This window comes from Misgurnus anguillicaudatus, chromosome 8, assembly GCF_027580225.2.
Source record: "Misgurnus anguillicaudatus chromosome 8, ASM2758022v2, whole genome shotgun sequence".
Classification (NCBI taxonomy): Eukaryota; Metazoa; Chordata; class Actinopteri; order Cypriniformes; family Cobitidae; genus Misgurnus; species Misgurnus anguillicaudatus.
The window spans coordinates 43103806-43122362 of NC_073344.2; the positions used below are offsets into that span (position 1 = coordinate 43103806).

Sequence of the window (18557 nt, forward strand, 5' to 3'; positions counted from 1 at the left end):
AGGACAGGCCAGTCACTTTGATGTCTGCTTCAAGGTCACGGCGCCAGGTGTTTCTTGGCCCTCCCTTGTTTCTTTTCCCTTGAGGATTCCATATGAGTGCCTGTTTGGTGATGTTATCTGTCGGTTTTCGCAGAGTGTGGCCTAACCAGGCCCATCTCCATCTTACAATCTCCCCTTCAACGGGACACTGGTAAGTTATTTGCTACAAATCAGTGTTTCATATAATCTTGGGCCAGTGGATTGAGAGGATTCTTCGCAGACATCCGTTGACAAAGGTTTGGATCCTCTTTAAAGTTGTCCTTGTAAATCTCCATGTCTGAGCTCCATAAAGCAAATCTGCCTTAACAGTTGAGTTGATTAAGCGCATTTTGGTGTGGCGGCTAATTTCTTTTGAAATCCAAATGTTTTTAAGCTGGATGAATGCTGTGCGTGCTTTTCTTATCCTGATTTTATCGTCCGCCTCTGTTCCACCCTGCTTGTCCACCACACTACCGAGGTATGTGAAAGAGTCCACTTCTTCCAGGGCTTCCCCTTCTAGCATCACTGGCTCCTGACTTGTGGCATTCACTTTAAGGATTTTTATCTTTCCTCTTTTGATCTTGAGTCCAACCTGTGCTGACACAGAGAGCAGTTTTGTTGTCTTTTCCTGTATTTGCTGATGGCCGTGTGACCAGAGGGCACAGTCATCTGCAAAGTCTAAGTCCTCCAAATTGACAAGCTTTTCATTTCTACAGGGTAAACAAAACAACAAATATTTTCTTTAATTATGTTAAGCTATTTTAATGATAAGAAATACAAAAATACACATAGATTAACAGTCTATTCAGTTTTATGATATGTTAAGTAATAAAGTGAACTTATTGTCCTATTGCTGTTACTGGTCTGTGCTATTGTTTATCAGATACTAAATGATAAGGTGTTGTTTTAGTACTTTAATTTTTCAACATTAACAAATATTTAATTATTATGCCATACTAAATATGAATGTATTAATGAAAAGCTAATGTAAAACATCATTCATAAAAACAATTATACTTACCTAAAGTGTCTTGGAAGATGATTTTTCATCAGCAACTTTCAGCAGTGTGTACAGTACTCTTGTAATCTGGCAGGTTAGGGAATAAATATCACTGTTCTTTTAACTTTTTGAGCAGAGGTTCAGAAGCTGAGTTGTCCATAAGGTCCAGATTGTTTGTAGATATGTTCCAATGCATATATAGTGCTGATGAATTAACTTTTTGAACACAGGTTCAGAAGCTGAATTGTCCATAAAACTCAGATTGTCTGGGCACAGAAAAAGGTTACTGCTGGTCAATATGAAAAGACATCATAAAACAGGAAGATCAGTTGTTATAATGTCCATGAAGAACCATTTTAAGCAATGCTTCATAAGCTGAGTTGTCCAGAAGTTTCAGATTGTTTGTCCATTAAAAAGGGTTCCTGCTGGTGAATATAAAAGCAAACATCAAAGGACACAAAGCTTGTTTTAAGCAGATACAAAAGCTTTTTAAATAGATATTTAGAAGCTGAGTTGTCCATAAAGTCCCGACTGTTTGTCCATTGAAAAGGCTGGTCGATATAAAATGACAATTACTGGACAAGAAGCTCTGTTTTTTTATTGTTCATAAAGAACCCTTTTGAGCAGTGGTTCATAAGTTGATTTGTACATAAGTTCCAGATTGTTTGTCAATTGAATAGAGTTCCTGCTGTTGAATATAAAACAACCATTACGAAATAGAAAGTTCAGTTGCTTTAAGAAAATGGAGAAACTTTTTGAACAGAGGTTCATAAGCTGAGTTGTCCTTAAACTCCAGATTGTTTGTGCATTTTTCATATTAAATAAAATCTTTTGTGTTAGTGCTTGGCATAATTAACCACACAACAAACATTTTGACATACTTTTTTTCTGTGACACAGTTCAACTTATATGATAGGTAGAAAATGTAGCTTTTATACAAAAGTTTTTATATTAAAAATAAAATAAAATAAATACTATACATAAAATTTGCTTTTGCAAAAGATGCTACTAATGTTTAACAATTTCCTATAGGTGCGATTTTCAATTATAGTATACAAATATCTTGATCCAAGTGTAATATATGTGGAATTATAAAAAAAAACTGAAAATAAAATTAAACAAAAATGGAGAGAACTGGGTTAGCTGGCATACCATTTAAAATAGTTGTAAATTATTTATTGTAAACAAATAATAAAGTAATACTGCTTAATAAAAATAACTAAGTTAATTAAAGGGTCATATGATGCAATTTCTTGTTTTTTTCTTGGTCTTTGTAGTGTTAAAAGTTGTTTTGGCATAATGAAGTTGAAATTCTTCTCAAAAGTGAAGGCTCATTCATACCTTCATAAAACATCTCATTCAAAACACGCTCCCACATGATATGACCCTTTCTAAAAAATGAGTTATTGCATGTATAATGTAGAAACATTGTAGATTATGTCATAGCTGTGAAATAAGATGTCAAAAAAATAAACAAAAGGAAAAAAATAAAGTATTAAAACACATAAATAACATTTAAAATAAGACTGCATGAATAAATGAGTTAGAACTTATCTACATTCCCTAATCAAAGTACATTTAAACAACAACTGGATTTATGGGTTGGTTGACACAATTTTAAAGGTTTTGTTCATTTGTTCAGTTGGTTAATTTATCTATTTTAATCTAATATATTTTAAGAGCTAATTATTTTAATCTATGTTAGTACATTGTAGAACTTTGAATGACTATAACAATAATTACTAGTTATCATTATAATTACTTATTAATCAACCTATAAAACATAATTCACCCCTTTATCAACCAACACCTGTACCAGCTAACCCAGTCTCCCTACCCTGCCCCACTCCCTACCCTGCCCCAGGGAGCAGCCAATAGTTTGTGTCCTCCCTTAGCCCCTATTTAATAAGTGGCGGAATATAGTTATAACTCTAATCATTCACATAAACATGGTCTATATATCTTTGTGGCTGGATTTATTGAATTCATGTTTTGACGTTCATTTATAAAGTTTAAATAAACATATATTAAATCCTGAAATATTTAAATATTTTTGGAGATTATTTTAATATAATTACGATTTAAAATTGAATTGTTTTAACAGCAGTTATATTATATAATTTAGGCCTATAGAAAAGTGCAATAGTCAAATTGATATATAGGACAACTAAGTAGCCTATAAAGTGTCTATGTATTTTTACATTAATGTAACAAGTATTGCGTGATGATAACTGTAATATGTTTGTTCAATTTCAAAAGTAACACCTTCCATATCTTTTGTATACACATGATCAATTAGTGTACCTTTTTCTGTTGTTGAATTTTGTACCTGTTGTGTGTATCCATGTTGTCCCATTACTTTCAAAATTGTGGAAGAAGTAAAGATGTCCTCATTAAAGTCTCCCATGATTATCTTTTGTCCTGGTTGCTTCTCCATCTCATTAAAAACATGTAATAGTTGCTGTTGAAACAAATCAGTTTTATATGAATTAGGCCTATACAAAAGTGCAGCAGTCAAATTGACACATGGAAGCACAAAGTACAAACACTCTAAGTTGCAACACTCAGGTACAAAGATATTACACTCAATGTTTTCAGAAAAATAAACTCCAACTCCACCTCCTCTCTGATGTTTAAATTCAGTAAAAAGTGCAGTGCTGTCATCATAACATTTAGCTCTTGGGTTGTTTTTGAACACAATCCTGGTATCTGTGGTTCTTGGTCATTAACATTTAACCATGTTTCTGTCAAACAGATACAATCAGCATTCATCAAAACTGTATGTGATGTAACATCCGGTAAGTGAGCTTTCAGACTTTGTACATTAAGCAGTGCTATTCTAAATGTACCAAGTGATTTACTGAAAGTGTACTTTTCCAAAGTTAATTTTGGCATATCTTTTAATGCCAGCTGAATTTTGTCATTACAAAATATGACAGAATCTTTAAAGTCCTCAATAATCAGTCCATCAAGAGATCTCACACGGCTCAATGCAACATATGCCTGACCTGCTGTAAAGATTTTATTAAGTGATACAACAGCTTTATCTACTGTAAGTCCTTGCACTTTGTGAACTGTACATGCCCACGCCAATCTGAGTGGAAACTGCCTTCTTATTCCACCATCATTTGTTACTTGATCTTCTTGTACATTAATTACAGTAGAATTCTGAGAAAATGTCTGACGTGTTCTGTATCTCTGAATTTTTCCAACAATTGGATTATCAAACTCCACATGAATAGCTGATGGTAAATCCTCATTATCTTCACCTTTTTTCTGACTTTCACTTATATGCACAACTGTACCAAAAGCTCCATTAACAAGACCATCAGCAACATCAATATTTTTCTTTAACATAACCCTTGCTCCAACACCCAAGGAAATACATTTAGACAAACATGAGTTGAAAACTTTAGTGTGGTATCCAACTTTACGTTCCATTCTTCCAGTTTTTGAATTTCTTATATAATCCTGAGCATTTATACTAATTGCATCTGGGCAACATTCATGTAGTCTTTCAATGTTGTATTTATCAACCTCTGCATTTGTAGCAAATATGTGAAGATCATTACATTTCTCCCCTGTTTCACATTTTTTCAGTGTAGCAATGTCAGTAGCTGTAAGAGATTCATCTTTTTTACGTACTCTCAGACGATTTAACATCTCAGCAAAAGCTGAATCTTTTTGTCTTACAACTTTGGTTAACTGAGCAAGTTCAAAGTTGTTTTCCCATATGTTTACTCCTTTTGCATCAGAATAAAGAGCAGTACCCTTTACAGGCGGTAACTGATAGAAATCACCCACAGCAATAATGCTGACTTTTCCAAATAGAGAGTAATCACCAGTTTGTTTTATTTGTCGCAGCCTTCCATGAATGTATGACAACAGACGATGGTCAACCATAGAGACTTCATCAATAATCAAGATTTGCAAATTACCAATGCTCACACGTAAAGAGTTTAATTTTTCATCACTGAGTGGCTGATATGGCAATCTGACATTTGCACCAATTGAAAATGTATTATGAATAGTTGAAGCACCAACATTAAAAGCTGCTACTCCTGTTGAAGCTGTTAAAATCACAGTAACATCATCAGGATTTTCAGACAACTTAGATAATATTCTGGATGATTCATAGTGTATTGCCTTAATTAAATGACTTTTTCCTGTTCCTGCTCCACCAGTAATAAATAATCTGATAGGTTCAGGGTTCTGTCCAAGTATTTTCTGTAGACACCACTTCCGGACCTTATAGAATATAGCAGATTGCTCCTCATTTAATGACCGTAGTAAATCCAATGCAGCATCTCTGGGCATAATAGTGTGGTTGGTTTCAATAGTACAAACAGTTTGAGGGTTTCCTGTAAGATCTGGAATCACTTCCCGAGTGTCATCATCAGGTAATACTTTATTCTTCATTATTTCAATACATTCATGACGCTGTCTTTCAGTTTCAGGACATATTGCAGCCCAAGCATCCTCTAAATCTATATCCTGCTCCAAAAGCTGTTTAGCTTTTTCTATTTTGTCACTTTCCTTTTCAAACAATTCTCTGTTGCAGTCAACAATTAATTTGACTTTATGCAGTGTACAACCAATTTTTATGAGACCACTGTTGTAAAAGTCCTCGTATGTCTCATATTTGCTAGGCTTAAGATGACAGTCATCATAATATGGTAGAAAAAGCTGAAGTAATGACTGATAATATTTTTCTGGATCTTTTGTGGGTGAAAATCTTGGATATCTCACAACTGCAGGTTCAGTTCGTCTCCTTCGTTTCACATAACCAGAATTATTATTGAGTTTAATAACTTGCTTTTGTGAAGAAACTTCAGATTTTGACAAAACTCTGTACTCTGAACAAAAACTGGCAAGACAAAGATTTTTCATTGGTTCTGTCTGAGGTCTGTTTTTGTACCTGTCAACAACACTTGTCATCCAATAACTGCTTTCATCATCAGACTGGTCTTTCTCCACTTTATTTTGTAGTAGATGCAAAGGCAAACTCATCTTAACAGGATTTGGTCCTATTGGAATGAATTGTACTTTACGTGAACATTCCTTTAAATGCATGCCTGTCAGTCTGTACACGGCTTCTTGCGCGGAAAGCTCCCTATTGTGCAAATACAAACTTCCCAATTGTTTTAATGATGCTTTAGCTTCAAGATTACCATTCATAGCTTCATTTTGTGCATGTTGAAGTAACAGTCCCATTTCTTGCTCAGCTTTTGTGATGTAACTTATAATATAAACCACAACAGAAAAAGCATCTGTGACATACTGAATATCCATATTCCCTTGCCAAGCACGCAATAAATCTCTGTTATACTGGTTTACCCAAATATCTTTTGTATTTCTTTTCAGGACAATGCTTTTCTTTGTAGAACATTTGTTGTATGCTTTCTCAAACACAGTCTGATCAATTCCCAGAAATAAAAAAACACATCAACTGAATCAAAATTCACATCAGAGTTTAAGGCAGTTTTAACTTTCTTTATAATTGCACTTGCTGTTTCATCGTCATCATTCCCTTTGGACTCATCTGCATTAGATGCTCTTGTAATAAAGGTACGACTAGACGGAGGTCTTGGGAAATTAAAACGACAAACTGTATTTTTCTTGCGACATGTTTTTGAATGTTTAGTACTGTGCTTCTGCACACTGTTTACTATTTCAAAGAGTTCAGTGTCTTGCTCTGCTGGTGTCTCACAGGTGATATATGTGTCAATGAAATCAGCAACCACAGGATCATTAGCTTCATCATCATCATTAAGCTTTGGAGCATTTTCTACCCAAAACAGACAGTGAACATGAGGAGAACCACGTTGTTGGAATTCAACACGATTAAAATAATCTTTTATTTTACCAATAGGTTCAGCTGGAGACATAATGACATGTTTCAGAAAACAATGCCATCTGTGATCAAACATTCTTGCTGCAGTGACAGGATTTCGTCTCAAAAATGCACATTTTTCAGACCACTCAAGCTCTTCAACAATGATTTGTTTACCCTCTTGTTTAATAATGGTGTTCATCATTTCAGGCCATCTCAGATCCGCAGAACTAAAAGATGCAAAGAAAGTCGGTATGCCAAGTTGTCTAATCAGTGCAAAGAGATCTTTCTGTGTAGACATCCAATAGGGAGGTGTCCCTCTGACAGGTCTCAAAAACTTATATCCTTCATTATACTTCAGTATTTTTGTAAGTTATCAGAATTTGTCAGCATATCTGGTGTTACCTTTGATAACTCATCTTTCTCATAACCTTTGCGTAATGCAATTGAGACATTAGATACAATTTGATCAACTTCTGATATATATTGTGCATAAAAAATGAAGTCTGTGTTCTGTGCAAAACGTCCATCAGCATTTAGTATTCGTGCATTCAGGTATCTTGTCAATGTGATTTTTTCTGGTCTGGCATCATGAAATGTTGGACCACCGGTCGGATAGAGAACAGGAAAGCACTTTGCCTCATTTGTTTTATCTGATAACAACCTAACAGGACTGTTACCTTCAGCTGGTGCTACATTTAGTACATCATGAAAATGCTGATCAATAACTTCTGAACCAATATCAACAGGCTGTAGTGATGTGTCTGACAAAAGACCATTTTGCTCTGCAATAAAACTTAAATCTTCTGGCTGAATTTCCAATTCTTCACCTTCTTCAACTTCATCACCACTTTTATCTGATACATTATCATCATCCATTTCATCATTAGCATTACTTTGTATATCATCTGGCTCACTCAATGAGTTGACCCACTGCTCATTAAACTCCACATCATTATACAATTTATTGTGTTTTACTAGATACCATAAAGCATTTCTTACATGATCTGTGTGGACATATTTATATTCATAATGGCCTTTGTATGTTAATTTTCGTTTCAGTTTAATCTTTATCATATGGTCATTACATTCATTTCGTGGAAGAATGTTGGTCATCTTTGTAGTATTTACTGGAACACAGACGACAGGCCCATGAACACCTTGCTGTTGACCCCGAGGCAGACAAAGAAGACGTAAGAAAGGAATATTGAGTGCTATTAGATGTTGTTCCAATGAATTTAAACATTTTAATTCTTTTGGAATCTCCACCAAATGCATATTGTTGGCAACACTCTCTTCAGGTAGTTTTCCCTTAAGGATTTTTCGATGGCATGTATAGCAAATCCACAATTTACATGACAAATTGCCATATAAATAACAATTAGACTTACATTCATTGTTGCATGCATGGAAATACTTGAGTGTGATACATCTTTTGCTTAAATCAGCTATTTTGTGTCCTTTTTGTTCATAACAATCTCTTATACATTCAATAACCTGTTTTCTGAACAATAAACGATGACATACACAACAAACACATTCTGGGCCTCTACTGACTTCTTGACGAAACAGATTAATAGTGAAATCAATATCATTGTGTCTTTCCTTCTGTTTTGCATACATTGCACATCCTTTGTGTATTTTACTAATGCGAAACTTTTCATCACTATAATATTTATGCTTGGAATATTCACAAACAGTTGTTTTAAATGTTAAGTTTCCATGATATTTTTTATGAGAATACTGACATACCTTTGCTTTAAATGTTGGGTTTTCATGATACTTTTTATGAGAATACTGGCGTACCTTTGCTTTAAATGTTGGGTTTTCATGATACTTTTTATAAGAATACTGGCGTAGCTTTGCTTTAAATATTAGATTTCTGTAATACTTTTGTTTGAAATACTCACACAACCTTGATCTAAAGGCTTCATTTGATTTATACTTGGTCTTAGAATACAGCTTAACATATTTTTGAAAATTAATATTTGTGGAATACTTCATCTTTGATTTTTCACACTTTGATTGATGTACATTTAAATCAGTCTTATATTTATCTCTGAGATTTTTAAGTTTCTTTTCTTTATAGTCACTGTTTTCATACTTCTTATTGGCGTTGTCAATCTTATTCTGTCTGTATTGACTATTTTCCAAGTATTTAGTTTTGGCGTTGTCAATCTTATTCTGTCTGTATTGACTATTTTCCAAGTATTTAGTTTTGGCGTTGTCAATCTTATTCTGTCTGTATTGACTATTTTCCAAGTATTTAGTTTTGGCGTTGTCAATCTTATTCTGTCTGTATTGACTATTTTCCAAGTATTTAGTTTTGGCGTTGTCAATCTTATTCTGTCTGTATTGACTATTTTCCAAGTATTTAGTTTTGAACTTGTCAATCTTATTCTGTCTGTATTGACTATTTTCCAAGTATTTCGTTTTGGAGTTATTAATCTTACTCTGTCTGTATAAATCATCTTCAGAATATTTAGATTTTTGGTTATGTATTTTTCTCTGTCTGAATTCATTATCACTATTGTATCAGGGTTTATACAGAAATCCTTAAGTTAAATTTACTACTTTTTACTACCTTTTTTACTACCTTCAGAATATTTTTTAAAACCATCACAACACTGAATTGCAAGTGTTAATCAGCGACCTTTCTATTATTTACACAGATTTTGACATATATAACATACAAAAAAGAATTAAAGTGAAAAAATTCTTCTGACTGAAATATTTTTCAGGCCAAGTCATATTCCTTTACCTAACACTTTATGTAGGCGAGACCAATAGCATTTTAAGGGGAGATTTTTTTGCCATAAATTCCATATTGGAGTCTCATGTGGCATATAGGTAGCTGTAGTTTGCAGGGCATTTCAGATTAAGGCAAAACAGCTAAATAACTCACTATACTGTATAAAAAGAAAACATGAATATCACCACCTTTAATGAATATTTTATTAATTATTTATTAATTGTAAATGTATTTATTTTAGCATTTACTAATAATTTTTTTATCAAAGTTGAAACTGTTAACATTAGTGAATGCACCATGAACCACCGTCAATTACTGTAATGACATAAACAAGAATTAATTAATGCTTATATACTCAATATTTTTCATTGTTTGTTTATGTTATATAATGCATTTACTAATGTGAACAAATACAACTTTTTCATATCATTATTCAGTACACATAAACAAATAATCCAGGGTCTGTTCTGTTCACACAACAGTTTACAGTCACAGCTCTTATACAGTAACGTTATGCATGAATATAAACCCTGAACGAGTAACTCGAGTCAAACTCGTGTAGAATTCACACAGGATGTCTGTAACCATAGTGACAGTTGTTAATTGAATGACTGTAAGTTACATTTATCAACAAAATATTATGTTACAATAGAGGCAGCGCTGATGTGCTAGTTTATGCGCAATGTTTCTGCTGTTTACTTTCTCCTGAAGACCTGAATGGTCGTGTTTATATGAGGATATTTGCAAAGACGGGATTTTTGACGCATGTGTGTTATTTAAGTCTAATTAAGCGGCAAAAATACGTACAACACAAGCTCAATGAGAAACGAATGCGTGGCTAGCGTGCTCCTCTGACACAGAAACAGCGGACGCACTGTTGTTTGTGTTTGAATGGCTTAAAATCGCCTGTTTTTAAACTGCTGTGCTTAAATATATTTACAAATGTTACGTTTTTGTGACCACACGAAAATGCAACTGCAAGAACCGACAGGTGGATGACATCAAAGTCCCGCGAGAGCATTTCGGAAGCAGGCTCCTCTTATGATTCCTCGTCAATCGCTCTCACGGGATTTGGATGCCACCACAAGTTTACCTACGAGTTTAACAAACCCGTTGTATCAGCCACTGGTTAAATCAGCATAGCATTAAAAAGCGTGCCGCGGATGATCAGTAACGTGAGAAATCATTTACCCCCAAAATACAGGACCCCTTACGTTAGTCATACTGTGCAAAGACACGCAATTACCTGTTTGGTTTTCTTATCCCACGAACTGAAAGGCTTACCAATCTTCATTATTTCGCTAAGCCAAGTCCATCGTCTTTTACACCTTTATCGATCTTCAAAACATCGGAGCCTTCCTGCATTGTAAGTTTGACCATGCTAGCTGAAAAAGTTTTACCTCAGCTTAACGTGATACAGTCAGAAAACACGGAGTGGATCCGGTCCGTAGTGATTACAGTATGCTTACAGCGGATAGAGGAACGTGATTTGGCTCCACTCCAGGCTTTGATCACATCCCAGAGACGAAAGATCTTTGATTATTTGCCCAGATATGCAGGCGATTTGAACTAATTTCCAGGCATCATAACATTACAAAAGGCAATTGAAAATTTACTACCTCGTCAGATGACGTTTACTACTTTTTACTACTTTTTACTGGCCTTAATTTGGCATAATTTAATTTACTACCTTTTACAACCCCGCGGAAACCCTGTGTATCTTACACGTTCTCTCTTATTTTTGAGGTGCTCAATTGGTTCATTTGACTTTCTTTTTCGTAAACACTGTTTAATGCTATCATCACCTCCTACACTTTTGCATGCTTCTGCACAAACATTGTCCTGATTTTTAACACATGTAACAACTTCATAGTGATTACTGTTGCAGTGGTTCAGATAAATTGCATTATCTGTAAATGACTGACCAGTGGGTGCATGCACATTCCATCTGCCATTATTGAAGGTGAATATATTTATTTTCAACAAATCAGCCGTACAAAAAATGTCAATTTCTGTGGCCCAAGATCCGGAGTAATACATTTTACACTGCGTCACATAATCTTTTACTGATCTGTACTCTTCTCTTAAATACCTCACAAACTTAGAACTGTTAGCTTCAAGATGTTTCACAACTGCACGTCTTATTTTAAGGTGTTTCTCTTCATTGCCACATACTGCGTGTGCTACTGATCGATAAAAACAGTTACCGTCTGCATTGATGCTCTTTGTTTTACACGGTGTTCTTAACAAACACAAAGTTCTACCTTGTACACCATTGTATTCATTAGTCAGTTGTAAACGTTTACACAAAGCATCCTGATCTGTGGAAATTAAAGGTTTGAAATTGAACTCTGTATTTACAGTTTCTAAAATAATGACATCATCCATTGATAAATTATCACGCAACTTGCTCACATGTGTAAGCTTTGGTTCAGCCTGTAGTTTACTCTTCTCATTGGAATCCCTGTACGTCTGATTCAGGTTGCACAGTACTGGCCTGTCTGAACACGTTTGTTTACCATTACCTTTAATACACTTACTATTGTCACCCGTTGCTTTAGGTGAAACTTGACAAATGCTGCTTTGTTGACCAGACTCACAAGAACTTGTCTCAGCAGTTGAATCCTTACCAATTACAGATGCTTTCACACCCGTCACTTCGAATGGGGTTCCCTGAGCATTCAGTGACTTTGCAAGATTATTAACATGATTAAATAACACATATATGTCATCACAGTATACTACTGCACTTGTTCCGTTATATTGTACCATACCTTTACTATTACGAGAATGAGAATCAACTACAGCATATGTTGTACCTGCCTTTATAACGGCACAAATATAGTCTTTAATATTTAACAAACACGCATCATCATTTAATAGTGTCCTCTGAAGTGCTTCATCTAAGGGCATGCATACATCTTGTACAGCTTCATCATATAGATCAACACCAATAACACCTGAGAAAGATTCGGCAAGGTTTATTGAAAATATTGTGTTGTGCAGTGTGTGCACGGTTGGCAATTCAGCAACAGAAACATGTCCCCGGCCGGTGTCATCATTGATCTTCCCCTGCAGTCGCATACATGTGTACAGCTCATCTCCTTGCATTAGAACAGCATTCAGGTCCTCTGTCGTCCATCTTAGCACATTCTTCAGCTTGCTCATCATTACGGCTGTGATGCTATTTACTGCACACTGTCTGTTACGGTTGAAACCAAACCGCTCATCACCCTGATGGAAGGAACCTTGTATAACTTTCAGAAGAAATGGATCAGAGTTATTGACATGCAAAGTTTTCACAATATCACAGTACGTTTTCTTAGACCTTGGAAGAGTTTTGGTACACATTGGAGGAGATTTGGTACACATTGGAACATTTTCAGCAGCCTTACGGCAATTTTCAAAGTCACTTTTCACATAATTTTTCACATTGGCATCATTTTTCACATCACTTTTGGCATCACTTTTGGCAACACTTTTGGCACCACTTTTGGCAACACTTTTGACAACACTTTTGACAACACTTTTGACCACACTTTTGGCATCACTTTTGACAACGTCATTTTGCTCAGTGTCAGGGCTCTGTGTTACAGAGCTGTAGGGAGGTGCCTCTTCTTTTAGAGGTGGCACAACCTCAACCAAGTCCATGGAGGAACTGACCGCATAACGGTCAGCAATCCTCCTTTTTGCCGCCTGTGAGCGACGGAAACCCTTTCCTCGTGGCATCTGCAATTACATAACACACAGGAAAATAGTCAGTTAAATACTGTGCTTACTGTATAACTTCACTTGCTAGATCATCTTACATAACATTTACTACAACTTTATATGAGCATGAACTTCATAAAATTAATATTTGTACCCATAACAGGTGTAAATTCCTTATATTCAAAAACTGTTCTCCAGAACAATGCAATTATGTTTACATCCACACAAGTATACTAATCTAAACTATTTATTTAACCGGTACACAATAAAAAAATAACAACTTGATGTTATCTTTTTTATTAAATATAAACCGAAAAGTTTTATATGTTTTCTATGGTAACTATATCATTTTTTTTATCCTAAATACATTACAAAAGAAGTATAAATAAAATATCGAAACAAAAATACTATGGCTTAATGACAACAATTAGTTATTTAATCAAATTTGCATTACCATTATCTCATACAGGCGTTTTATTGAAATGAAGAAACCATAATTCATTTCGGAAGCAAACACAGCATATCTAATGCACTAAATGGTCACATTTATTAGTGTAATTGAAAGTTTACCAGAGACAAAATACTGATTTTGCAATGTGGAGTTAGATGTCAGCTGCCAGTCAGTGACTCCAGTTGTGCCTGATCGCGGAAGTCGCGGAAAATGTCCTGAATTATTTGTCATATTCTGTATTAAATATTTTCAGATATTAAAAGTGTCTCATAAAAATAAATTAAATATAATATCTCTGTCATTATAAATAGAGTAGATAACTTGGTGAATCTGCTACTTATTGTTATATTTATTTAACAATAAATTAAAATTGTTTCTCTGTTCTTATATTATCATCACTTACTGTTTATTTGACTATTGAATTACTTGAAGTTTTTACTGTTTATTTAATATTAGGCAAGAATTTAAGTTATCCTTGGTCACTTTTGATTGAAGGCAATCCTTTATTCCGCCGATTTAACTCCTTTGGAATAGAATAAAATTGTAGTTCGGGGTTCCTCTGACGACTGTTGTTACAGCCAACATCACAACATATCCAGAGCAAATTTAATCTTGTTGTAAACCTCCTGGGAGTGTTTTTATTGATCTTTATCTCGTAGTCGTCACTGCTGTGACCATAGAGTAAAGCAGAGCGCGCAGCTGTGACCGGACACAAAAATGGCGGCAACGACACACAGTGACATCACGTGGTCCTGATGAATAGGCTACAAGAACGTGTAGATTAATTAACTTCCAACAAGTGGGCACCCTAGTCCATGTTGCTTTTATATTTACAGAAACTGTACCACAGTTGAGGTGCAACCAAAAGGTAGTTTTGGGTTCGATTCCCCTGTGCACACTCAGGTTAGCATGACATCTTTTACATTATTGTTTTTCATAACCAAAAACTAACTTATCACTGTGAAAGTCTTATAAATCACAGAAAGAAACTTAAAACAAAAAAATGATAAATGATCAATACCAAATAGCAAGTAAATGCATTTGCTTGCACTGACCTGCTGTTTCAGCTGAACTAATAATTGGTTCATGCGATGCTGTTTATGCTATTTCATTCAACTTGTGTTGCATAAAATTATATCAAACTTTTTTGTAACATCTTATTGTTCTATAAAGGGTAAAAACAATATAGTTATTATTCTTTTGTTGTTTAACTATAAATAATTATTATAATTCTCTCTTACATGCTACAGACATAATAATATACTTTTGCAAATTCAACAAACGTTTACATAAAACTTATCAAACATTTTAAATGCTTTGTAGGTAATAAAAGTTAAGACATTATGTCCTTACAGTTTAAAATTAAATTTAATAATTAAAGGAAAACACCACAGTTTTTCAATATTTTTCTATGTTCTTACTTCAACTTAGACAAATTAATACATCCCTATCTTTTCAATGCGTGCACTTAATCTTTGTACACCGCTTCATGAATGAGCCTAGCCCCATTCATTACATCAGATCCAAACAGGGATGAATTTAGAAGCCACCAAACACTTCCATGTTTTCCCTATTTAAAGACTGTTACATGAGTAGATACACCAGTAAGTATGGTGGCACAAAATAAAACTTTTGTTTGGATCCTAAGGAATGAATTGGGCATGGCTAAATCCTAACACATTCACCACGCGTTGTACAAAGATTAAAAGTGCACGCATTGATAAAAGATAGGTATGTATTAATTTGTCTAGGTTGAGGTAAGACTATTGTAAAATACTGAAAAATGGGGGTGTTTTCCTTTAAAACTTTATATGGATTTGAGGTAACCGTAACATGAGCTCACTATATTGCCTGTAGTTTCACTATGACAAATCATGGTTTAACATGACATACCTCAGATGAGTTCTGAAAGTCTTCTGAAAAACAACAGAAAAAGATAAAATTTAGTTCACAAAACATTAATATTAACTCCACTCTCTAATTTCACCATTCAAGTCTTTTATTCAGCTGAAATCACACCTTTTTTATTTTCTCTAATATGGCTGTAATAAAAATTTTTTTGCAATTGCTGATCAAGTAATCTTATATTTTTTGGTAAGAAAAACATAACTAAGTGATCAATATTCTTTAAAAGGACATGGTATAATAATGATGATGAATTAACAATTGCTATTAAAACAAATGTCTACAGATTGCGCCAACACACTGATGATTGTAATTTTTATTTATTTTTACATTGAAAGCACAAACTCTGTTCTGGCAAACAACATTTAAATCTGCTAAATCTTTGAAATTTGGTATGCCAATCCTGATTCATTACAAATAAACAAAGACATTAACTGTTTTCTCTAGCTTAATAAAATTATGTTCATTATTTAAATTTTATTTAGAGTTTTTAATAACAAGTTCATTTAATTATCTCATAACGTAAGACACACATCTATGCCACCTAGGCATATTTATGTTATATAAAGAAAAGGTCACTTAAAAAAAATGAACAAATCTGAACTAGGGTTGCATAACGATTAATAGCGATTAATCGTTTGTAGAAAAAGGTTTTGTTTACATCATATATATGTGTGTGTACGGTGTATACATATATAATATAAACAAAACTTTTAGTCTGCATGATTAATCGCGATTAATCGTTATGCAGCCCTAAACTCATTTTTCTGAACAAACTGAAAATGAACACAGGGTTCCCGCGGGGTCTTAAAAAGTCTTAAAAAGTCTGAAATTTAGAAAGTTAAATTTAAGGCCATAAAAAGTCTTAAAAATGGGCAGATTTTCACCCTAGGTCTTAAATTTAATTAACCCAAGTCTTAAATTTCTTACCTCCATTTATTCCCGAAAAGGTTGTCCGAAAAAAATAAAATGGTAAATTAAAATGCTGTAGAACTAATCAGTGACGGAGGAAGAATGTATTTGATGGGTGGGCCTCTAAAAAGAAAAGTTCTGCACTTTGCGTGTCACTGAATGTCTCTTCAATCCAGTTTTTAATCATTATTTTTTAAAGAGGATACAAATGTAGGCTATTATAATCCACGCAATTCATGCCATAAGCTATATTTCAGGTGTTGTGATCCGACTGTATACTGTAGGTTTGGCGAGAAGCAAACCTTAAATGCAGTTTTTTATAAGCAAAAATCTTTTCTGTGTTAATTTAACCAACTAGCCCGTGGCTTACCAGAGCATTTGCATGGTTCTGAAACAGAGAACCCAGAAGCGAAAAAATCAACACTGCTTTATTGAAAATCAACTTAACAGTCAGGCCGTCAAGTCCCGCGCCATCAACAATGAGTCAACTTTAGTGTTACACAGTTTTCATATGCAGCCTACAAATGCGACCTCTGGAGGCTACAACCTTCGGATTTAGAAACGGCCTTGTTTGCAACACACAACAAACCACGAACAGCCTTTTAATAGTAAATTTCCTTTTCATTTCATTATTGTGTAATTAGAGAGGGGAATAAATGCGATGGCGGTATAGCGCATATTTATGCATATAACGTATGGGTGGAGAAAGTGTAAAACATGTTAACAAGGCACATATCAGCAGCTGATCATACTGATCTTCCCATATTAAGGGATTTTATTTGTCAAAAAAAAAAAACATAAACAAAGATATAATAAAAATATTATTTTTTTTAGAATTTCTGAGATCATTGTGCTGCTTTGGTCTTAAATTTCACTCATAATGGTCTTAAAAAGGTCTTAAAAAGTCTTAAATTTGACTTGGTGAAACCTGCGGGAACCCTGGAACAATTATTTTTTATTCATTTACTAAGAATTACAAGGATTAATTTAGTGCTGGGTAGAAAGTAAATGACAGCGCAGTCTTCCAGCAACAGTATGTTTTTAAAATATTTTATTGCTTTCTTTCAAATTGCTCAAAGTCATGACGATTTAAAACACACTTTGCATCACATTCATGATTTTATGTAAAATTACACTTTCACATCAATCCACGAGCAATTAATCCATAAATAATGCACCGTCACTTTATTTGATCATGAGCAGCGCATCAACAACAGAGCCCGATTGCAGCACTGCTGCTTCAGCACTGCTAATTAGGGATGGGCACGAATGTTCGAATATTTGATCTGCAATAATAATTCGAATTTAAAAAATGCTATCCCAATGTTTGTTGGTTTTTAATGTGCCACCAAAGGGTAACGGCTTACTTAATGCCTTTTCACTTCATCTATACTGTCTTTTACAGACTTTAATGTAAAATATACATGAACATTTATTTGTATGTATTTCTGATTGTTTAGCAATTAAACTTGCAAACGAATTTAAGTTTTTTGTTTTAACTCCGGGTTTGTCCGCGCCGTATTTGGAGACCGGTGTGGGATTTGATTTTGTTTTATTAATCGTGCTGCTTATAATCTTAATTAATGTGTATTGTTATAACAATGTTTTCTGTGATGACCACAAGAAAGTTGTCTGTGTGTGTGGAAAGTTACCAAGGAGGGGGTGGCTGGTATGTGTGTGGGAGTCAGGGGGCTATAGAAAAAGCCCTGAAGAGAAAACACACAGAACAGATGGTTTCAATAAACAAGTTGTTTGCTTTATAATTATGTTATATTTAGAGAAAGTGAAAAGTAGTATGTTTAACTAATGAATGCATTTAACCAATTCATGAACAATGGAGTATTGTTGTGTTGTTGAATAATTATGTTTTATATATTTACTGCTTACATTTCATGATGATTGCCAAACGTGTTAAAGTTACAAAGATGTCCAAATAAGGACTGTGGAAATTGATTTTGTTCCATTTTATATTTCT

At 34.2% G+C, this 18557-nt stretch overlaps 1 protein-coding gene across 1 annotated transcript; it reads right to left on the reverse strand.

The window, feature by feature from the left end:
* Positions 1-217: 217 nt before the first annotated feature.
* LOC129450016 (uncharacterized) lies at positions 218-16076 on the reverse strand. The gene is made up of 6 exons (XM_073870092.1): positions 15659-16076; positions 11529-13332; positions 7532-7828; positions 6666-6806; positions 5937-6045; positions 218-728 (listed from the first exon to the last, which is right to left on the reverse strand). Exons 1-6 carry the CDS (start codon positions 15722-15724, stop codon positions 218-220), a joined length of 2928 nt encoding a protein of 975 aa, XP_073726193.1. The 5' UTR covers positions 15725-16076.
* Positions 16077-18557: the final 2481 nt, after the last annotated feature.